General features: G+C 43.4%; 1 protein-coding gene across 3 annotated transcripts in view; it reads left to right on the top strand.

Moving 5' to 3' along the window:
• Positions 1–24,596, top strand: part of STRBP (spermatid perinuclear RNA binding protein) — a 295,257-nt gene that overhangs the window by 258,521 nt on the left and 12,140 nt on the right. For all 3 annotated transcript variants that reach the window (XM_063432341.1, XM_063432339.1, XM_063432340.1), the window contains 2 exons: positions 6,889–7,047; positions 14,329–14,463. In XM_063432341.1, the coding sequence (XP_063288411.1) occupies positions 6,889–7,047; positions 14,329–14,463 (294 nt within the window). The remainder of the gene's footprint in view (positions 1–6,888; positions 7,048–14,328; positions 14,464–24,596) is intronic.

Raw genomic sequence — 24,596 nt, 5'->3', positions numbered from 1 at the left:
CACACCAAGCACCTCCATAAAGTCTCGTAGGTCTCCTCGACGGTAGTTGAAAAATAGGTTAGCGCGAATCCAACAAAATGCCTCCCGTGAGGGATAAGTAGAGCATAAACGTAGGGTCCTCTATCTCCGAACCATGTTCACCAGGCACGCGCTCCGAGGAGACGGGGCAGTCCTGCCATCCATCCCATGGTCATAATGACTGGGGAAGTCAAGACAACCGGGGTTTCTGGTCTTACCATGTGATCTATACGTATGGTTTTACCTTCAGACCGGGTAATAGGCCTTCCATAATCTAGTTACCCGAGCAAGGCAGTGCCAGTTTTCTCCATGAATGTCTCCGTATCTCCTGACACCTTGACATGGGAGAAACTGTCTGCGCAGTTTGTTCGTAATGGTCTGGATATCCAAAACAGAAAGCAATCTCTGTATTAAATGGTGCAGAATATGCCAAAAACCTGCACTCTCAGAATACCGGAGGGCCATCCGTTAGCCACACCATCTCCAGGAGTGCGTGTAAATAAGTGGGAGACTCCCACCGTTATACCTCTGAGTATTTCTTGCGTGTTGTACAGCGGTCCGGATCCAGTAGATCCATTACAGGAGATAGAATAGGAGGTATCTAGACTAAACATGCAATTCTTGCATGACCAGGCAGTCCTCTAGAACAGAGTCAGTAGCATGGATGTCAGCTCTAATTGAACGCAGGAGGGACGCCCCTCTATGTAGTCATCAATGTCTTGCACAGGTACAAGCCTGTGTGATGAACAGATGGCCGGTACTGTAGAGCGTCGAGTGTATGAGAGAGCCGCGCTCTCTACTACTGTGATCGCATACCGTGAGAGCGTCCGGCTGCTAGCCTGAGTGGGCCGCGCCCGTTAGTAACCAACAGCAGAGTCTACATCCGAGACCGGTTCCCTCTATGAGAATGGGTCCTCCCAACCTGTCCTCTGTATCCAGCCCAGTATCTGGTTGAGGACGAGTGAGGGGTTGCGCCCTCTAATAACAAATCATTATCCGGCTCTGTATGAGAGGGTTCGCCCTCTGTTCCTGAAAATAAATATATACTTGGATCGAGGTGATGGAGTGCCGCACCCTCCCGTGGTGCAAACTAGAGTCCCCAGAGATTCAGGGTGACCAAACTGTAGGGCGCACCAAATATTAATGTCAGCATAAGGCTGAGGGCAATCTTCGGAAAACAACGATGGAAAACTATCAACCGACTAACTGGATCCCGTGCGCTCGCGCGCGGGGTCCAGGTAGACCATTGGTAGTCTGAGGAAAGCTGGAGACGTTCTCCGCGATCCACGAGTGCCCGGGAGGTCGGAGGAGGTCAAGTCAGGCCTCACGACGACCCGAGCAAAAAAGAAAAGGAAGTCATGAAAAACAAAAAAGCAACAATTAATGTAGATAAGAGAAAAATACACCAATTCTATCCGGATAGAAGGCAAACAGCAGGCCGGAAGGTAAGAAAAGTAAGTCCCACCGGACAGAGCCAGGGGCCAGCCCAACGCAGGAAAAACGACTGAACCTATAAGGTTCCGGGAGGCAGATACGGAGAAGCTGGCAAAGACAAGGAAAACACACTGCTTTCTCCTGTAGGAGTCTGAGTACCGGTCCTTGCCTGTGCGAAGTTCTCCTCGGAGATGTGCCGTTGCCGGTTTGGAGTAAACCGTGGATGTGTCCGGGGTCTTCATAAGAAACTCTGTCCTTCAGGCATGAGGTTAAGGGTCTTCACCCTTCCCACCATATTCAGATGGCCGTATACTGGTGTCCTTTTGAACACTATGGCAATGGTGTTTGTCTGGACACCTGCCTATCTCCATGTCACTGGTGGGCACTGGGATTTCCTCAGTGATATTACCCCAGGCCTGCGGCCAAAAGGGGTTTGGTACCAATAGTGTAGGCCCGTCAGTAGGGCACAGGCCCAGCAGGCCAAACGAATGGACACAGAAAGGTTAGCCAAGCAAATAGTAGGCACCGACATAGCAGGCCATTCAGACCTAGCAGGCCGTTTTACAGGGCACAGACATAGTAGGCTGTCCTTATGGGCACAGGCATAGCAGGCCGTTCTTACGGGCACAGGCATAGCAGGCCGTTCTTACGGGCACAGGCATAGCAGGCCGTTCTTACGGGCACAGGCATAGCAGGCCGTTCTTACGGGCACAGGCATAGCAGGCCGTTCTTACGGGCACAGGCATAGCAGGCCGTTCTTACGGGCACAGGCATAGCAGGCCGTTCTTACGGGCACAGGCATAGCAGGCCGTTCTTACGGGCACAGGCATAGCAGGCCGTTCTTACGGGCACAGGCATAGCAGGCCGTTCTTACGGGCACAGACATAGCAGGCCGTTCTTACGGGCACAGGCATAGCAGGCCGTTCTTACGGGCACAGGCATAGCAGGCCGTTCTTACGGGCACAGGCATAGCAGGCCGTTCTTACGGGCACAGACATAGCAGGCCGTTCTTACGGGCACAGACATAGCAGGCCGTTCTTACGGGCACAGACATAGCAGGCCGTTCTTACGGGCACAGACATAGCAGGCCGTTCTTACGGGCACAGACATAGCAGGCCGTTCTTACGGGCACAGACATAGCAGGCCGTTCTTACGGGCACAGACATAGCAGGCCGTTCTTACGGGCACAGACATAGCAGGCCGTTCTTACGGGCACAGACATAGCAGGCCGTTCTTACGGGCACAGACATAGCAGGCCGTTCTTACGGGCACAGACATAGCAGGCCGTTCTTACGGGCACAGACATAGCAGGCCGTTCTTACGGGCACAGACATAGCAGGCCGTTCTTACGGGCACAGACATAGCAGGCCGTTCTTACGGGCACAGACATAGCAGGCCGTTCTTACGGGCACAGACATAGCAGGCCGTTCTTACGGGCACAGACATAGCAGGCCGTTCTTACGGGCACAGACATAGCAGGCCGTTCTTACGGGCACAGACATAGCAGGCCGTTCTTACGGGCACAGACATAGCAGGCCGTTCTTACGGGCACAGACATAGCAGGCCGTTCTTACGGGCACAGACATAGCAGGCCGTTCTTACGGGCACAGACATAGCAGGCCGTTCTTACGGGCACAGACATAGCAGGCCGTTCTTACGGGCACAGACATAGCAGGCCGTTCTTACGGGCACAGACATAGCAGGCCACTCTTATGGGCACAGACATAGCAGGCCATTCACTGGGTTGTGTATTACCACAATATTATTTTTAACATGTATTTATATAGCGCCTTCCAATTCCGTAGCGCTTTACAGTGGGTATTGAATGAGTAACGGGGGACCTCTGAGTTCGGGTAGAGGTCCCTAAAAATTGTAGATCCTCAGGGTATCTTGTGACATAGGACCCTTAGACAATCAACCCTTTTAGACAGCGCAATGCTGTGTGAGTAACTAAACCGGGACTGGCAGTCCCTAAGTGCCCGGCAGTCAAATAGTGGCATTCCAGCTGTATTGGGTATAAGCGGAAGTAGTCCAGTGACCATCATGTCCATGAATGTAAGGTACACTGAGCGCTACTGTCCGTGAACTGTGGATAGGTATGCACATGCGCACACGGATCTATTTGAAATATCTTAGTATATTATAGATTACCATCCTCATACCACGTGAAGGGTAATGTAATCACGGACACCTCAAGGAGTAGGGTTAAAAAACAGCCAACATAATAAATTCCCCCAAGAGCCTGATAAAAATTGTATCGTATCGGTGTAGACTGGTCTCCCATACCAGCTAGAGTCAGAGCCAAGTCTGTTAACTATATATATGCCATGGACAGAGAATACATACTAGAGTAGTCCCATCTGAAAGACAATATATATACTGAGAAGCGAATGAATCCCAGAGCTAACTGTAGGGTGTAGGATGTACACCCCTGTACAGAGCCTGTATAACTGAGTTTATAAATACCCGAAATTCACAGCAATCTGTGATATACCCTGACAGTAGAACGCACAAAATTAGCGATATGCACTGTCCACAAAAACCCTCAGCGATCTGAGGTATACACTGTCAGCAGACACACAGCAACCTGTGATATACACTGTCAGCCAAATAAAATCTTTGAAATACACTGTCCGTAACAACACATAGCAATCTGTGATATACACTGTCAGCAAAAACCCACAGTAATCTGTGATATACAGTAATCTGATATACACTAGGCAGTAACATCACAGTACACTTAGGTAAATTATGTCAATCAAACTCACAGCAATCCTGACATGTAACAAAAAATCGTATATGCAAATATATACACCCACACATACATGGATAGTAATCCATAGGAGAGTGTCACTCAGAGTGTCCCTTAATAGAAGGTTCAAGCTCATAACGGCACTATAGTGAAACTAAACTGACATGCAGTCAAAGGCCTGTATACAGCTCCAAGTGCAGAAGGCAAGCACTGGGCTGGGTGGAGGCAGACCTCCAAAGAGTAATATACCGACGAGGGAGGGGCCGCGGGCGGTCGCACTCACCGCCGGTCGCACTCTCCCCCGCCCGGTCGGACACACGCCGTCCACGGGCAGAGGCGTCCGCGGCGAGGCGACCACGTGGGGAAAAAGATCCGTCCGCCGGGTACTTGGGAGCACGCGAGTACCCCCGCGACCGAAGAGGCACATGGGACCGCCGGAGCTCGGGGGTCGAAGGAGGCAGAAGTAGTCAGCCTCCTGAAGCCCCCGAGCGGCAGGCACACCGCGTGGTAAATGTAGAAAAAAAAATAGCACGAAAAACACCTTCACACAGAAATGGGAAACGGACAGGGGGTACAAGTCCAAAGAAAAAAACAGTAAGGACCCCAAAGACCCCTCACAAATATAGGAAAAAATACCTTGATAGATAGAAATTACAGGGAACAAGGGCATAAACAAAACTGAATACATAAGAAAAAATCTCACAAGGGAAAAATAAATAAAGTACTGAATATAAATATACATATATGGCTAAATCCCACAAAGGCAATCTACAATATAGAATATAAAATACTGAAAATAAGCAATAAAAATCCCAAAGCCACCCACTATGAGCAGGAGGCAGTGGTACTCTGACCTGTACTGATGCGGAGCAGCAAAGAAAGAGGAAATGATGCATGGGGAGGGGAGTTTTATAGTACCTAACTTTTTTCTGATTGGTTGTTTTCTGTGCTGCTGTGGAGTTCTAGTAAAGAGAGACAGACTTAAGCAAATACGAAGCCTCCTGTCATGTTCTAAAATTACGAATAGCTCTAGTTATGGCCTATAGAATGGTGTAATTGATGGATTTACATTATAAATGAACACAAATGTTTCTATTTCTCTTTTTGCCTTGTGTGAACTGGATTTATGATATCATTTGCAGAATCTTTAAAGGCACACTATAGTCACCAAAACAACTACAGTTTCCAATTGTTTGGGTTTGTATAATCAGTCCTTGCAGACTTTTTGCCATACGAAATGTGCTGATGCTGGGGCCAGGGCTATCTTTGGCTTATGCTGAGTCTGCCCCTGATCCTTGAAACACTTATCCAATACAATGCATTCCTATGGGAAAGTGGGAAAGCATTGTTATAGGCTCAGATCACCACTTCTGATGATGTCAGCCAAGGAGACATATCAGGGACAGAACCAGCAGATAGATAGATACACAAACACACACACACACACCTGGGGCAGAGAAAAAGTATACATTTGAAATAACCGCAACTATATTAATTACAACTATTTTGCTAGTATGAGTGGTAGAATTTATGGATATAAGTTGCCACGTGGTACACAAGTGAAAAAAGGTTGGGAGACACTATTCTAGACAAAGAAACGCATAATTTTATTGGAAAACCATTTCTCTTTTTTTTTCTAAATGTATTTAGATAAATCTAAATTATTTTCCATAACACACTCATTAATTACTTTTCTTTTCAAAATTATGGGTACATTGCCATACCACCACCAAGATTCATACAAATCCACCCCACTCCTGAGCCGACATAGTAGCACAAATATTGCCATAGCAGCACTACTTAAGTAGGCTCAGGAGGTTCAGTATTATCAAGCTGGGTTCTTTAAATGGCACTGTCACATGAACATTTATTTCCAAAGATCATTTTACAGCAAAAATGCAAATAGATCAATGTTATTTTTTGTCATCGGAGTAAGCTTTAAAGTAAGTTTTATCTGGTGTTAATACTTGAAGATCTGTTGCAAATTTTGGCTATTTGGCTATTTTTGTATTGCAACACCATTTTTAAACTCTGGGAGCTTTATTGAATAAACTGTGATTTGAAGTCCAAATTGCTAAATCAAGGCATCAATAGCTGTTGCTGATTTGTGTTTAAAAATAAATAAATCTCTAACTTAGTCTGTTTTGTAAAGTTGATGCCCAAGCATAGCTGGACATATTTAATTTGGGGTGGTGGGGTTTGTTTTGTTTTTCTTAAACTGCAGATCAGATTTATAAATTAACACTAGGTAAAGTCAGACTTCAAAATTGTATATGTTTTTACAACCTGCTGGTAAACCGGATAAGTGAATTTCCTTTGACAATTATTGGTTTTCAACTTGAGAAATGCTAATTTATTTTATCTGTTTCTTAAACTTGTGTACTATATTGACTAGTCCATACGATGTTAGTTGGATGTCTTAAACTTAAAGAATTAAAATTCAAATGCTACAATGCTTCCTGCACCAAGAAATGCAGAGGGATAGGAAAACAGGATCAGGAGGAATACATCAGAAATAAAACCTGGAAAAAGTATAGTCTTTATAGCTTCAACTTTTTGAATGCTATTGCATTTTTTAGATTTTCTGCATAAGTGAATATTTGTATTTACTTTGTATATTATTACAGGCATGAGCAGTTTAGAGTCACTTCATATTGATGTATTTTAATTATTTTATTTCACAGGTTTTACAAGCCATGGGTTACCCAACTGGTTTTGACACTGATATGGAGTGTCTCAGTTCAGATGAAAAATCAGACAATGAAGGCAAGAATGAGACCATTTCTTCCAATTCTAGCAGTAACACTGGAAATTCCACATCAGACAGCTCCAACACCTTGGAGGTAAGTGATGTCGCTTTCATTCACATCATGCTTTAAAAATAGCCCTGAGAGCACAAGCTGAAGGTTTTGCACTATGTCTAATGTAATAAGACTGAGAGACTCTAGCCTTTCTGCTTATACATGCTCTGTGCCATGCAACCCTGTCTCTGTGTAAAGATGAACAGTCCCATAAAGATGTCTGTCTCTGCAATATTGATTAAGACATTCTAATTTCTGTGTGGTTCTGAAAGTTAGATTGGCAAATCTTGATATTCGTAGCAAAGAGATATTGCTTTAAAATACAAATATATTATTTGTTGATTTTAGAGAACATAATGTGACCTCTTCCATAGTCCTATTGCTAGCCCTTATTTGGGGTCGCTAGCAGTGTAATAGCCAATTACGAAATAATAAAATACATACATGGAAATTGGTGGTTTTTCAGCAACTATTTGTTTATCACATTAGTTATCATTATCTCAAACTTAATTCTACAAAAAAGGGGAGCAATCAGTCGCTAAACAGTTTACCCCATTACCGTGGAACCAGCCTGTAACGGATCACCTGGAACCCCGACTGGGCACCTCCGTTGACGGACGCTTCCTAGCTGACACCGAGGACCATAAGCACCTCACCGGACACCACAACCACCGCAGACTCCACAACCGCCGTAGCTTAACTAGAGTCTCGCCGTCTTCCTTCCACCCTAGATCAACCTCTGTCCTCCAGGACTGTGTGGGAAAGACCTCTTCCCCAGGAGAGCGTATCAGGAACAGCTCTTAAAAGAGCTAAGCGATTAAAGCTCAGGGGAATATACAAAGTATAGCAATCCCCAGTGTGATCATATGTAAAAGAACAAAAAAATAAGCGCTCTCTTCTCGGGGGTGAGCAGCAACCTTGTGATAAATGGACAAATGAAATAGAAAGGTGAACAGCGCTAAAACTTAGAAAATGTACATACGTTTAGTAGAGATACTGGCCAACGAAGTAACTTAAAAAAGAGAACAAAAATACAATAATGGTACAGTATGTATGAACAATATAATTTCAGCAAAACAGAGGTGTTGTATTCACACTCACACTTTAAAGAGCTATATCAGCTCGGTGTTAAGAGCCTGGACGGAATAATCCCCGTCTATGGATTTCTTGAGGTTCAGGACCGTTGGTGAATTTATAGGTGTGAGTTTTCGTTATATGAAAAACAGAAGTAGAATACGCCACATGGTATAGTTTGTAAATGTAAAATAGTATAGTAAGGTGGATGATCCTACTTACATATACTAGAGCAACGACCTGCTCTAGTTTGGAGAGCTTCAGGTGGAACAATCCCCACCTTGGGATATAATGGACCCAGGTATAAAAAGTGAAAAAGCTTCGGCGAAACGCGTCAAGTGAGGAAGGATTTTGGACTTTTTTACAGGACTGGTTTTATAGTCTGTTATTCACTTTTTACTAGTTGTATTAAAGTATATATATTTTTTAACATATCCAGTCATTTCTCTTGTCCTCCTTCCTATTCAATATTGCTTTTGCTGCTATTTCACAAAAAATTAAGCGTGATCATCGCACTATTAAGAGATTTGCAGCTGATTCAGAGCACAGACGGGTTTGTGCAGATAAAGGCACATTGAGGAAGATTTCTGCCAGATCCATGCATCGGATCAAGAGAGCAGCTGCTAAAATACCATTACATAGCAGCAAACAGATATTTGAAGCTGCTGGTGCCTCTGAAGTCCCACGAAATCAAGGTATAAAGTCCTCCTGAGTCTTGCAACTATGCATAAACCTTCTATTCGGCCACCACTAACCAATGCTCACAAGCAGAAACGGCTGCATTGGGCAGAAAAATACATGAAGATAATAATTTTCAAACAGTTCTGTTCACTGATGAATGCCGTGCAACCCTGCATGGTCCAGATGGATGGAGTAGTGGATGGCTGGTTGCAAACACAACAAATGACAATTTTCAGTTCTTTACAACTATAAAGTGTTTGGAAACTTACTGTGTGTAATAATTTGGAATATTGCATTGTAAGTTTTTTTTTATGTTTAAAAAAAATACTGCTATCCTTAGGGGGTTTGTTCAATAAAATTTGAATTGTACTCTTAACAGTTGATAACATGAGAATTATGCTGACTGCTATTTACATCAATTATTTAGGTAAATGAGAAACATATCATTTGCATAATAATTTGGAACAGGGTGTAGATAAGTTCTTCTTTTCTTCCTATCTGATCTAGTTTTCTTTAAAACATAAGACAAAGTGGGGGCGGGGCCTGACTCTCAAGCAGGCCAGACGTGTTTGCTTGGAGCTCCTGCAAAGAAAAGCGTGAAATACCGTATATACTCGAGTATAAGCCGAGTTTTTCAGCCCATTTTTTGGGCTGAAAAACCCCAACTCGGCTTATACTCGAGTCAAGGTCTGTATTATGGCAACTTGCATTGCCATAATACAGACTGGGGGAGAGGGGGGCTGGCAGAGCTGTACTTACCCGTCCTGCAGCTCCTGTCAGCTCTCTCCTCCTCTGCGCCGTCCGTTCAGCACCTCGGTCAGCTCCCAGTGTAAGTCTCGCGAGAGCCGCGGCTCTCGCGAGACTTACACTGGAAGCTGACAGAGGGAGCTGCACGGACGGCGCGGAGGAGGAGAGAGCTGACAGGAGCTGCAGGACAGGTAAGTTACAGCTCTGCCAGCCCCCCTCTCCCCCCCCACTGGACCACCAGGGAAGGAGAGCCCCCCTCCCTGCCCTATATCAAGCAGGGAGGGGGGACGAAAAAAAATATATACAAATAAAATAAGAAATAATAATAATAAAAAAAGGAGTATAAGGACCACTATGGGAGGGGGGGGGGGGTATAAGGACCACTATGGGAGGGGGGGGGGGGTATAAGGACCACTATGGGAGGGAGGGGGGTATAAGGACCGCTATGGGAGGGAGGGGGGGGTATAAGGACCACTATGGGAGGGAGGGGGGGGATAAGGACCACTATGGGAGGGAGGGGGGGGGATAAGGACCACTATGGGAGGGAGGGGGGGGATAAGGACCACTATGGGAGGGAGGGGGGTATAAGGACCACTATGGGAGGGAGGGGGGGATAAGGACCACTATGGGAGGGAGGGGGGGATAAGGACCGCTATGGGAGGGAGGGGGGGATAAGGACCGCTATGGGAGGGAGGGGGGTATAAGGACCGCTATGGGAGGGAGGGGGGTATAAGGACCACTATGGGAGGGAGGGGGGGGCATAAGGACCGCTATGGGAGGGAGGCGGGTATAAGGACCACTATGGGAGGGAGGGGGGGCATAAGGACCACTATGGGAGGGAGGGGGGATAAGGACCACTATGGGAGGGAGGGGGGGGGATAAGGACCACTATGGGAGGGAGGGGGGGGATAAGGACCACTATGGGAGGGAGGGGGGGGATAAGGACCACTATGGGAGGGAGGGGGGGGATAAGGACCACTATGGGAGGGAGGGGGGGGATAAGGACCACTATGGGAGGGAGGGGGGGGGGGATAAGGACCACTATGGGAGGGAGGGGGGGGGATAAGGACCACTATGGGAGGGAGGGGGGGGGGGATAAGGACCACTATGGGAGGGAGGGGGGGGGATAAGGACCACTATGGGAGGGAGGGGGGGATAAGGACCACTATGGGAGGGGAGGGGGAAGTAAGGACCACTAGGGGAGGGGAGGGTAAGGACCACTAGGGGAGGGGTGAGTCAGGACCACTGGGGGGGGGGGAGTGAAGGAACACGGGGGTGGGGAGGTAAGGACCACTGAGGGAGGAGGAGGGGAAGTCAGGACATATGGGGGGGGAGGGGGCGGCAAATTTTTTTTTGCCTACCTACGGCGGCAAATATCCTTGCACCGGCCCTGCACACACTGCATTCACACACTGCATTCATGCACACACACACTGCATTCATGCACACACACGCTGCACTCATACACACACGCTGCACTCATACACACACGCTGCACTCATACACACACACATACGCACACACTGCATTCATTATACACACACTGTAAATAAATATTCAATTAATATATATTTTTTTAGAAATTTACCAGTAGCTGCTGCATTTCCCACCCTAGTCTTATACTCGAGTCAATAAGTTTTCCCAGTTTTTTGGGATAAAATTAGGGGCCTCGGCTTATATTCGGGTCGGCTTATACTAGAGTATATACGGTAACTATAAAACCCTGCAAAAAGCTCGAAACCAAGCACAGACTACTGGCAACCAAGAGGAGACATTAAGCAGCCCAAATATCTCCGCAGGAACCAGCATAGTCGCTAATCTGACTTACCTAACAGGGCAGCAGGCCTCCGGCCTAGGAGAGGCGGCCGATCTCCAGCCGGGTACCGAACACCCTGAATAGACCTCCTTGGCGCCCTGTCACCCCCCCCCCCCTTTGGACCGGTGGGGGACATCCCGGTCCCCGCTGGGATCACTACTGCAACACCAGTGGTCCCTCGACATTATACAGGGGCTCAGCTACCCGATAAGCGGCTCACACGGATGCACCAAGCCACTGTAAAGCAGCCTAAGATGGCCGCCCAGCAAGGGCCTAAGAAGCGGAGCACACACGCCCAATCACCCACGGACCCCTTGAGGGACTTCGATAGGCTCTGTGCGGGCCTATGGACTATACTGCAAGACCGCGGGATAGCCTTCTACCATGCGGTGAAAATAGTGGCCACGTGGATTCGCCCAGCAAGCAGACGCCGCTACTACAGGCACCCACCACAGACGTCTAGAAAAGTAACTGGGCCGCACACACATCAGCGATCCCACAAGCGGGCTAGGAAGCCCTGTAGCCCGGACACCGGTGCTTGCCCCCACAATCCTGAGAACGGGACCGCTAACCTAACCACACGTGAAATAGCCTCACCTGGACTGGGAGCTGGCGCTCGATACGCAGCATCCAAGCCTCGACACACTCCAGCCACAGTCCAGGGAGGTGTGCAGCAGAGCACCGGGACCCCTCTTCTGGCGGCACTCACCAGCTCCAGAACCCCCACTCGGGGTGACAAGACCGACCGGAGCGGTGCCGACCACACACGAGCCCCCGACGGGATCCGGCGGAATAAGCTACCGCAGATCTTCACCTCTGCAGCACCAGCAATGGAGGACAAGTGGCACCTGCACCTCTACGGCCTCCCTATGCAAGGCATCGGCTGAGCAACCCACTGGACGGCTCACACCACTCAAGGGACAAGGGCGATTACCACACCATACGACAGACAGTCAGGGGCAAATTAGAGAAGAATCAACCGTGCAAGCGATCTGCATCCTCTGACTGTAATTAATGTTTTTGCATTATCCTTTGTTCCGATATCACTGGTATACCTACCATTACCCTAAATCATATGCTGAGCCTTTATAACTTGTGGTTCAGACTGTTTGCTTACTTATTCGACTGACGTGTTATTTCTCTTATTTAAAAATGTGTGCATACGTTCTAGCATGTTCCTTTAACCCCTTAAGGACACAGGACATGTCTGACACGTCATGATTCCCTTTTATTCCAGAAGTTTGGTCCTTAAGGGGTTAAAGCGATAACCTACTTATATGTTTATTAAGCCTGATAACTGAAAATTGTGCCAGTAAGCAATTAGAATCTGTAACTTTTGCACGCAGCTAATTGCATACTGATTTAGCGTGTTCTTACTCTTTAATTTAAATCCATATAACAGGGAAATATTGAACTTGCACATTTATCTTACGCGTAGCTTAAGCACTTAATCCCATACAACTAGTCTATGTTAAACGACTGACACTACATATTGACCAAATCTGATTGCATGAACAACGTTAAACCATAATATAAAAATAAAAAAGAGGTACGAGTATCATGGAAATGTTAGATACCATTGTTATTGAACCCCTTACTGTATACTAAATGCGCATTTCCCTCTTTTTATTCTGTATCCCATCTACTATGCCTCAATAAAATACAGATTGACAAAACATAAGACAAAGTAGGGACTACTTCGTCCTATGTATTTTTCTTACTTTTGACCAAAGGAGTAGCTTAAGTCGCTCCATTTCCTGTGGTCAAAGAAATTTTCCCCTCTCCTCCTGTGTTCTTGCGTTGCTTCATTTTCCTTTCTAACATCCTGTCATTTAGACATGGCACTGGCAAATTCACAGAATTTTGCCCTAACAGAATGAATACAGTTTGTCCATTCGTGTTAAAACGAAATTTGGTACTTTTTGTGCATTTCGAAATTTCATTTGAATGAATGAAATTCCGATCAGATTCCCACGGTATTAGGGAGCTATCAACTAAAAGTCTGAAAGTCCAAAATTTGTCTTTCAGCCAACTTTACTAATGCTAAGTAAAAAAATACTTCATATTCGTAAATAAGATGGACCTTCTACTTGCTATGCTGCGAGTAGGGGCATGTCTAGTAAACAGTCAGCAGCATGTGACTGCTCACTGTTGAAGAAAAAAAAAAAAAAGACACCCTAACTCCAATAAAGTGCCACATTAATTAACAGGGGAAGACATAGTGTTGCTAAACTGAATGGGGTGCGTCCCCCTTCTGCCCTAACCCAGGAGCGGCGGGTAGGGGCTCTAAGTGACATTGAGGGGGGACCTACTGCCTCCCCCACAACCCTAGGCAACAAAAGGGGGTGGAGCGGATCTATTGTTTCCCTGGACCACACCCTAGAGTACCTAGTGTTCCCCTCCTGTCTTAACTCATGAGCGGCGGGTGGGTGCCCTAAGTAACAAAAGGCAGAGGGACCTATTGCCTCAAAATTGATACTAAATTAATTATTTTGAAAATGTTTTATTTTTATATTTATCACTCTAGTGTTTTTGTTTGTTTTTAAGGAAGTATGTAATTTAGATTCATGCATAATTCTTCATGCGTGGTTAAGACACATTATGTGTTAAGCATACTGATATATTAAAGCTGTCAAAAAAAATCCCAAATGCATTTTAGGACATGGTTTAACTTTAATATACTAGAAGAATAATTTATATGGTAATTGGTTGCATTACCTATTAACACAAGTCTGGCTGCTGTTCTAGTTATCATACAGCGAAACAATTTGCCTCTTGATCTGCATCACATTTCCTAATGAACTTACTGCATAAACAATTCAATTAAAATGTTTTTCAATTATAATATGAGTTCTCTACACAGGGATGTACGCAAATATTGTTTGCGATGCTAGCAACATTAACAATGCAAGCAGCTTTATTAATTATGCAAGCAGTAAATTTTCCTTGGGAGTGGGGGGAAAAAGCAGTAAATGTTTTTTTTGTTGTTTTTTTTTTTTGCACAGGTCCGGACTCAGGGACCCATCCTTACAGCAAGTGGAAAGAACCCAGTGATGGAGTTGAACGAGAAGAGACGAGGTCTTAAATATGAATTAATATCTGAAAGTGGGGGAAGCCATGACAAACGCTTTGTAATGGAGGTAAGTGTGCTGTAGTTTTGTGGTTTGTTTTTTGTTTTTTAATTCTTTACTTGTTATTTTGTTTATAATTGGTATACATTCAAGTAGAACATCAACATGGGTTTGTAAGACCACATTTTTCATAGCATATTAAAAAGCAATACTAGCATAACATTATATTATAAGTTACATTTGCTCTTATTTTGTTATGTCGACCAGTAATTGGTGGCTAGAAGGGCAAATTGAATGTACACTTATTTTGGTGGGGTAATGAAAAAAAAAAACTGGTATAGGGTACTCCATATTCGTGTTTGAACGAGGTTGCTTGCTTGGAGCTAGGTATAATCTTGGTAAGGGGTGTAAAACTATGTACATATTTGTAGGACAGAGGTAGGATCTGTGTAGGGTAAATAAGCAAGAAAGTCTAGGTGTTCTAGAAAGAGAGCTAAGTGTGTATATGGACATGCACCATATAGTAAAAGAAAGAGTGGAAGCGGCAGTGTGCCTGGTTGAATTATGCAGATATAAAGGAACTGTTTTTAGTGCTAATGTATTTTGAAGTTAATGTGCATTGTGTTACCACTTACTGTGCTTATCTTAAAGTCTGGACAGATTTTGTTTTAATTCTAAAGTTGTAAACCACTTGTTTTTGGTACACAGATGTTACTCACTACCAAATAACCAGTAATGCAGTATATGTCGTGTCAGCCCTTAGTGAATATGTCCCTATTGGAACATTCAATATATATATAGAAAGCAATTATGTACAATAGGATAAACCTAATAATTAGTCCACAAGTCTTGTATAAAATTTAAAGTGTGCAAATAGTGTAAAAAATATATATGATGTAATAGTCACTGAGGGGGGATAGGCAAAGTCTGTGTCCATATCAGTGTAGAAATCCGTGGTTAACGGGCTGTATATGTAGTGTCATACATATACAGCCTGAGATAACAAATATCTTGTAACAAATATCCACTTATCTTTTCTTAAGAGGCGCCATAATTAATTTACAAATATCCACTTGACAGTCCTTTTCTCTGTTAATTTTTGTTCCAACTCTTACCTGAACCCTATCTCGAACATCTGCATCATGTGGATTTTAAAAATTGGGTGCTGCTGTACGCCGAACACGCCAACCACCAAAACCACACTGACAACCCCAACCCACCAACACAACCCTGACATATTCTGTAAACTCACCACATCCCCAACCTACTATCCTCCCCGGACCTCCCCCCCACCCTTTACCCTGACAATGGAAACACATGACGGAAAGCAACAGAACGAATGTACCCTCCACAACTGTAACGGGTACGACAAACTCACTAACTTCTCTTCAGTCTGAATATAAATTACATGACTATGCACGCTGCAACTATGCATCCTTATGAAGGCTTTTGCATAAGCCATGTTATTATTTACCTTTATGCTTTCTGTCATTACAAAATAAAGAATTTAAAAAAAAAAAAAAAAAAAAAATTGGATGCTGCTTGTCTACATAAAACATTACAGCAGTGATGGAACTATGATGCAAGCATTTTCTTGGGTCCCCACTAGTGCAAGGTTGGCAAGAAGGTAGATTGACTTTGCCAACTTCGGGTCTACCATTTACTTATCCTTGCATGGTTGCATTTAAGAGTAATGCTTGATTGTACATGTGTTTTGTGTGGAGTATATGTTTGTGAATGTAGGGTTGTATTTGTAATTTGAAAACAGTGGTAAATTTTTGTGTAGTGTTTGAATGCAGGGGTGTATGCACATTGGAGCAAATATCTCTAAACTACTGATGGGAGTGTGAGGATGAACATAGAAAATCTGGAGGAAAAAGATTACACTCAAGGCTTTTTTACATCTGAAAATTTGTGAGTGGCCAATTGCTTATTATACATCCTTATTTTCCCACACAGTTAAACGCTATGTTTTTCCATTTTATCTGTGTTTAGCAGATAATCCCCTTCTCTATTTTGTACATATATACATACACCGGTTAGCTTCACTCCTGCTCATTTAGATTCACTGGCTTCTCTCCAGAGAAAACTCATGAGGAAGCTTTGACTCTTTACTTCTGATCAGGCTGTGTTATGTCACAGAATTACACAAAAAACCTGGGTCAGTTTAACCCCTTAAGGACCGATGACGGTTCAGGACCGTCATTGGAAACATCCCCCCCTGAACCGTGATAACTGAAAACGAGCAGCGGGAGCGATCGGAGATCGCTTCCACCGAAATCCCGCTGTTACTATCTGCCAGGCATGTGAGGTAGTAACAGTCAGTTATGTTGTGTGAGCGACATACGATCGCTCACAATGGCTGCTGTCCAAGTGGGTGTTACAAACACTCACTTTGACAGTGATCTCTGCCCCTCTCTCCTCTGTAGTGTTTTGAGAGACAGAGATCAGATTGTGATAGTTTGTTGCCAGTTTCTTGAAGTGTTGCCAGAGTGCCAGAACCTGTGGGGGGAAAAGTATTTAAATTCCATTTTAACCCCTTCCCTGCCAATATCCTGTTAATTTGTACTGTCTGTATTTTTATTTATTTTTTGCCCTTAAGCGATATTTTTTGTTAAAAAGCTGTGTATTAGTCTGGTTTTTGAAAGCAGCAAATTTAGTTTCCTTCCCCCCCCAAATCTCCATTAGATTCTTTTTGCAGGAGTTAGTTTAGAGATTGCCGCTAAAGGAAGTTTTAGTCTGTTTTAGCATAGGGTTAGTTAGATTGTAAAAATAAATCTAATTTTTTGTGTTAGTAATTATTTAGTTTAGTGTCCGTTATCTAGTGTGTGGGTGAAATATGTAGACTCGGACGCCACTGACACTGCGTCTGATTTTGACCCAGGTCAGTTTCCTGTCAAGTCTAATGACACGTCATCTGTGTGTGAACCGGCTGCAAAAAAAAGCTGTGCTTCCCCTGCACTATATATCCATGGTTAGCTGAGCCCAACATTCGCATTATATTTGCAATATATGGACTTTTTTTAGGGGATACAATCTGGGAGGAGATTGCTTCCCAGACTAATCTTTATGCTACCCAATTTATTAATACCAATCCGGGTAATCCCACAGATGTCCCTGAACTGAAAAAAATCTGAGCTCTTACTATGCTCATGGGGATTATAAAGAAGCCATCAATTTGCTCTTACTGGAGCACCAACCCTGTCTGTTCTAGTCCACTGTACACCACAACCATGTGTAGAGCAAGATATGAGTTGCTGCTCCAATATATACACTTTATTGACAATACCCTCTGTCATCCCAGAGATCACCCCCAATATGATAGGCTTCATAAAATACGCCCACTGGTAGACCATCTTCTTCACAAATTTTATGAAGTTTATACCCTCCAACAAAATTTATCAATTGATAGATCCTTAATGAAATATAAAGGAAGATTAGGATTCAAACAGTACAAACCCTCAAAGCGCTCTAGATATGGCGTAAAATTCTATAAACTTTGCAAGAGCAAAAGTGGCTATAAGTTTGCCTTTCGCGTATATGAAGGGAAAGATAGTCAACTGGACCCTTCTGGCTGTCCTGCCTTTACATTTGTATGGGACCTACTGATCCCCTTGTTCAATAAAGATTGACACCTTTGTGTTGACAATTTTTATAGCAGTGTCCGTTTGTTTCAAACTCTTTACGGTTTGCAGACACTGGCCTGTGACACTGTGAGAAAAAAATGCCAAAAAATTCCCCAGACCTTTCATAGAGGCCAAAGTGAAAGCAAAGCTCTGCGCAAAGATGAAGTGCTTGCAATACAATTTAAGTACAGGACGGATGTTAACATGCTAACCACCATCCATGACGAAAGCATGTCAGACGTCACTGTACAAGGCAGAGTACAGACCAAACCGGGGGCGTGTCTTGGCCACCATCTTAGATGACCACGTTTTAGAGAGGCTCCTGGACAAGGGGGGCAATTTCATTCACAAAGTGCTAATTTAACTGTGATGGATAAATTTTACTTATAAATACTAATAGCTGATGACAGTCTTGACATGGAGAAGCAAAGGAAAAACGAAAAATCCGTACCTGCAAGGAAGAAATCGGGAGCAGGAGCTGCTGGGGTGAGTAAGGGTGCCCAGGCTCACTCCCCTGCTTCCAAGTCGGGCTCGCGGCTGGTTTCGCCGCTTAAAATATCGTTGGTGGCGCCGGGGAAATCCCTCCCCACCTCCCTCCCGGTCTCCCATGCCAAAACTTATGCCTGTGCGGTCGCGACCCGCTCGCAACATCCAGAGAGCGGCGGGACCGCGGCCGCACTAGCCGACACCTCTGTGTGTGGCTCAGAGTGCTCCGAGCACTCAGCATGCTCGGAGCACAGAGCTGTGTCTCCCGCGAGCGGCAAGGACCACCCAGCAAGCCGCTCGCGGTCTCAGCATAGAGCAGCCCGGTCACTCACTTACAAAAGTGACCGGGCTGCAAGTAAAGGGGAGGATAGTGTGAGGTCTCGCTCCCCATCGGGATCCTCGGCCTCTAGGTTGTCGGTCCCGGTGGGGGGGGGGCTCTGCTATCCGACCCAAAACTCTTAAAGGGACAGTAAGGGTTATGGAAAGCCCAGAGGACCAAAATATGGAACTAGGAGCTGAAATGCTCCAAACAAGTAATTTCTCTGTACTACCACAGAGAAAAGGTCATGATGCCACAACAAAGATGGCTGCCAGACCAGACATTGTGTATTCCACTCCCAAGATGGCCACTGCCACCTCCAATATGGCTACCACCACATTTATAGCAGCGACTTACAATCCTAATATGCCACCTGAACTGGCAGATGATCTGCCACCATCAGCTGGCATGATAATACAACTAATTAAAGATTTGAGTCGATCTGATAAACGATTTTAAGAAAGACTTTGACACTTTATATGGAGCCATGGAGGGCATTAATCAGCGGACGGAAATAATAGAGAATAGATTGCACTCTCAAGAGCAATCTCACCTGGATTTGGTTGAAACTGTAAAAGAGCTTCAGAAACAAGTACACCAACAAGCGGAAAAATTAGCAGACGCCGAGGATAGAAGTAGGCGTAATAACCTAAGGATCAGGGGGATCCCTGAAAATATAGACTCCCTGGAATTACAAAGTTATTTCCAGGCAATGGTGAAGTCAGCTCTACCAACTGCTAAAAATATGGATCTGCTACTGGACCGCATCCATAGATTGCCTAAACCCGGTAATGCACCTGCGGCTGCACCCAAAGATGTGATAGTGAGATTTCACTATTACCACATTAAAGAGGAATTTCTGGGTGCAGTACGCACGTCAGGTCTCACGGGGGACTACAGCGGCATGAAGGTCTTCCAAGACTTCTCTGCCCAAACAATGAGGCGACGCAGAGAATTTCAACTTTTTACCGCGGAATTAAGACGAAGAGGGATAAGATATAGATGGGGATTCCCGGTTAAAGTCCTTTTCCGCATGGATGGCAGGAATTTCATAATCACGTCGCCTGAGGAAGGAATGGAACTCATCCAATCCATGAATAGAAGTCAGGTATCGCCTCATAGACTATCGCCATCTACTCCTCTGCAGGCCAGCAAGAGAAGCAAATCGGACACTTCCTGAGTTTCCAGTTCATAGGGCTACAGTCTTCATTTTCCACGGTCGTAAATCGTTCGACACTTCAAGTTAAGATGTTCTTCCTATCTTCACTAAGGATTTTTTTTTATATATACACGTTTATCTTCATGATATTTTTTTTTTTTTCTCTCTATTGATTTTTATGGCTTGGTTCTGAGAAAACTTTATCTCTGCAACAGGCTTTCGAGTCCTGCTCCAGTCTGGAGATTTAGCGGGATTACTTTGGATTTTGACTTGTTTCTCCTGGTTATGACTGTCCTTAGAGTTTGCACACCAATGATTATTTGACATAAGACTTAACGGTTTATTTCAGAAACCGATTTGACCACTTAAATCTTTCCAAATTTTTACAATCAATATTATTTTATGGTCCCTTGTTTTTTTTTGTATATCATTTCATATTTAATTTTATTATTTTTTATTTTTTTTTTTTATTTTTTTTTTATTGTTCTGTGATTTTTGTCCTTTCAAATGTCCTATTTTACAGCTGCCTCTTTGTTTTATTTATTTATTTATTTTTTGTTTATTTATATTGCTCCCCTTGTATCCAGCAGCCTTCTCTCCCCCCAACCTGGGCCTAATACCCTGAGATGGAGAAACTTTTTTTGCTCTCCCTCATGGCCCTTTTTCACTGTTTGTTTATTTCCCCTGATAGGGGTATATACCCAAGTTTTTTGTACCCCGTTGATATTTTTATTTTTCTATTTTCTTTGACCATCCATCCTTTAAAATTTGGTAGAAATGTTTCCAAATCACGAATCACAGAAAAGCCTCATACAAAAATGCATATTATGTGGCATCAGCGACTTGCACAAATTTGTTCATTTATTCCCGTACACACATGTACACATCTCGAGTTTGTTGTGACAGTATTGTTGGATGTTTCTTTTTTGGAAGGCGGTTGTTCGGACTCTCACAAAGTTGAATGTTCTTTTACTCTTTATCAAGCATTGCTGTTCCATAAATTATGGTTTTAAAATATGTCATTTAATGTGAGAGGCCTGAACACCGCCCACAAAAGACGCTTACTATTCAAAGAAGCAAAATCCAACAAGACAGATGTCATCTGTGTACAGGAAACGCATTTTAAAAATGATAAAACACATAAGATTATGTCAAAGCTTTTCCCAGTCCAATATCATAGCTCTTATAAATCCAAGTCTAGAGGTACATCGATTTTCTTCCACAGGAATGTAGCATGTTAGACGAACAAAGTAATGACGGATGATGACGGGAGGTATTTAATTTGGATAGGTTCACTTAACACTATTGAATATACCATAGTGAACGTGTATTTTCCCAACACCGGTCAGTTGCAGTTCTTCAGGAAATTGATGGATTTAGTGAATGAGAATGTGAGAGGCAGCTTGGTAATGTGTGGCGATACAAATTTTGTTATGGACGGTGAATTGGATAACGCTAGGGAAGACAATGATCAACAACATAGAGGGGACAGCGACAGATTAGCAAACAAATGCTCCAGATACATGATTGAATGTGGTTTATATGATTCCTGGAGACTGATGCATGAGAATGAAAGAGATTTTACGTATTATTCTGTATCTAAAAATATGTATTCCAGGCTGGACAGGTTTATGGTCCAGAGCGCTTTAATCCCGCACATCTTGAAATCTGATATCTTAGACATTAACTGGTCTGACCATGCTCCAATCATAATGCATATTGACGAAATAGTTTCTTCAGCCCCGAATAGATCCTGGAAATTAGGCGATTATTTATTAAACGATGTTGTGAACAGATCATTGACGGAGAAAGCCTTGAGCGATTATTTTTTGGAAAATGCCTCACCTGAGGTTCCTGGCGAGGTGTCTTGGAATGCGCATAAGGCTGTGTTAAGAGGTCATTTTATTTCTAGAGCGTCTCACCTGAAGAAACTTAATAGCAATAATTTAAGAACATTGGAAAAAGAACTGTACAATTTGAACCAGGCTAATAAATTTGGTCCCTCGTCTTCCCTATCAGCAATGATAGGAGAAATTAAGGCTAAAATTAACTAAATTAATTTAGATCGTACATCTCTTATGGTGAGACGTCTCAGGAAAACGTTTTACTTAAAAGGCAACAGGGCCTCTACTCTTTTGGCATCCAAACTCCGGCATGTGAATGCACAATCAAAAATAGCGTATTTACTTGATGATCAGAGGCGAAAAGTGTTTCATCCTACTAAAATAAGTGACATGTTTGCAGAGTATTATAGTAAACTTTATAATTTAGAATGTGATTCGAACCTTACCCAGCCTTCTGCAATAACCATTGATAAATTCTTAGATAGAGTGACATTGCCTCGGCTGTCTCCAGGACACTTAGAGAGTTTAGAATGTGAAATATCAGCAAAAGAGATAGCTGAGGCGATTAAACTTATGCCATCCGGAAAAGCCCCTGGTCCCGATGGATTCACTATTTTATATTATAAAACTTTTCAAGAAATTTTAATTCCCCACATGACCAAATTATTCAATTCCTATAAGTCCGGGGGAACGATGCCAGAGGAGTCCTTGTGCGCACGAATAGTCACCTTGCCAAAACCAGGAAAAACTCCTGATAGATGCCACAATTTTAGACCCATTTCTCTAATCAATAATGACTCAAAGAGTTATTCTAAAGTTCTCGCAAATAGATTAACCAAATTAATCCCATTGCTAATAAATAAGGATCAAATGGGTTTTGTAAAGGATAGACAGGCGCCCGATGGGACTAGAAGATTCATAAACTTGATTCAGCACATCAATATGACCAAAACGCCTTCATTGCTTCTATCTCTAGACGCAGAGAAGGCGTTTGACAGGATACATTGGGGATATTTATGGAGAACGTTAGAAAGATTCAACATACCATTATCCTTTATCACAGCAATTAAGGCGCTATATTGTGCACCTTCCGCCCATGTCTCAGCTTCCGGTTTCACATCCAAAACGTTTTCTCTAACCAATGGGACGAGACAGGGGTGCCCTTTATCTCCAATTCTATTTGTTTTAGCAATAGAACCCCTGGCTGAACTAATTAGAACAACCCCACAAATTGCAGGAATTGTTGTTAAAGGATCCGCTCACAAAATTGGCCTGTTTGCAGACGATATAATTCTAGCTGTCAAAAACCCAAAAGAATCTTTGAGCCACCTCAAAGACATTTTAACTCAATTTGGCGAGATATCATACTACAAATTAAACGAGTCTAAGTCTCAGGCCCTTCCATTTCATTTAAAGAATTCGGAAACTATTGCCCTTAAGAAATTATATTTATTTGATTGGAGAGCTGACTACATGGAATATCTTGGCATTCATTTATGCAAAAATTTGGTAAATATGCATAATCACAACTTGAGGAAAGCATGGTCGGACCTACAAAAGGAGATGGAGAGATGGGGCGGAATGGAACTTTCATGGCTGGGGAGGATCGCATCTGTTAAGATGACGATACTACCAAAAATTCTATATTTTTTTAGGACCATCCCTTTGTCCATCCCATTATCATTTTTTAATAAAGTTCACTCGACAATGATGAAGTTCATCTGGGGGAATAGGCCTGCTCGAGTAAGGCTCACTTCCTTGCAGCACCACAAATCGAATGGCGGTATCGGCGTTCCCAATTTCCGCAAATATTATTTTGCCACTAACGCTGCAGTGGCTGTGAGCTTTGGTAATCAGGTTGATAAACCCAGATGGATGGAAATAGAAGAATCAAAAATTTTACCGGTTAGATTGTCGGAATTACCCTGGTTAAATCCTAAGAAAAGACCTGGAATTACAAAGTTATTTTTATCTACCAAGACTACACTTAAGGCCTGGGATATTGTTTTTAAAAATGATCATTCTCCCAGCCTATCTAGAGCAATGCCTATTGAGTTATTGAAAGATTATATTCCATCCTTAAAAATAGAACTGTTAAAGGAATGCTCTATAACTAATCTTGACAATTTTTTTCACGGCAATGCTATTCTTTCTTTGGAAAAATTGAAACTTAAGTATGGGTTAACGAATGTGTGTGAGTTGGATTGTAAGGTAATCATTGACAAATTGAAAGAACTATATAAGGTACCTGAAACGGATAAAAACTATAAAACGCTTGAGATGTCTCCATTAGAGAGAGCTTTTTTATGAAGCCCCACTAGTAAAGGCATGATATCCTTATGCTACTCGTTTTATAACGCCAAGCCCCTAGTTAAATTAAAACACATGTTGTCATGGGAGACGGAGTTGGGTGCCCAGTACGATCTAGAAGAATGGTTCGTTTTTTTTTTAAAGCTTTAAAAGGTATTTCGTATTGCACCGACCACTTTGAAAATCATTATAAAATTTTATATCGTTGGTACCTGGCCCCGTCTAGATTGCACAACATGAACAATATGTATTCTGACCGGTGTTGGAGAGATTGTGGGGGTGTGGGCAATATGGCCCATATTTGGTGGTTCTGTCCTAAATTAACTAAATATTGGAAATTGATTCACGACCTAATAATTAAAGTGGACAGAACCATTAGCATTTTAACCTCGCAACTAGCCTTATTTAAAAAACTCCCGGAGTCCATTAATAGAACAGACAAAATAATCATAGGTCAC

The sequence above is a fragment of the Pelobates fuscus genome, chromosome 9 (assembly GCF_036172605.1).
Source record: "Pelobates fuscus isolate aPelFus1 chromosome 9, aPelFus1.pri, whole genome shotgun sequence".
Taxonomy (NCBI): Eukaryota; Metazoa; Chordata; class Amphibia; order Anura; family Pelobatidae; genus Pelobates; species Pelobates fuscus.
This window is presented reverse-complemented; position numbering and strand designations above follow the sequence as displayed.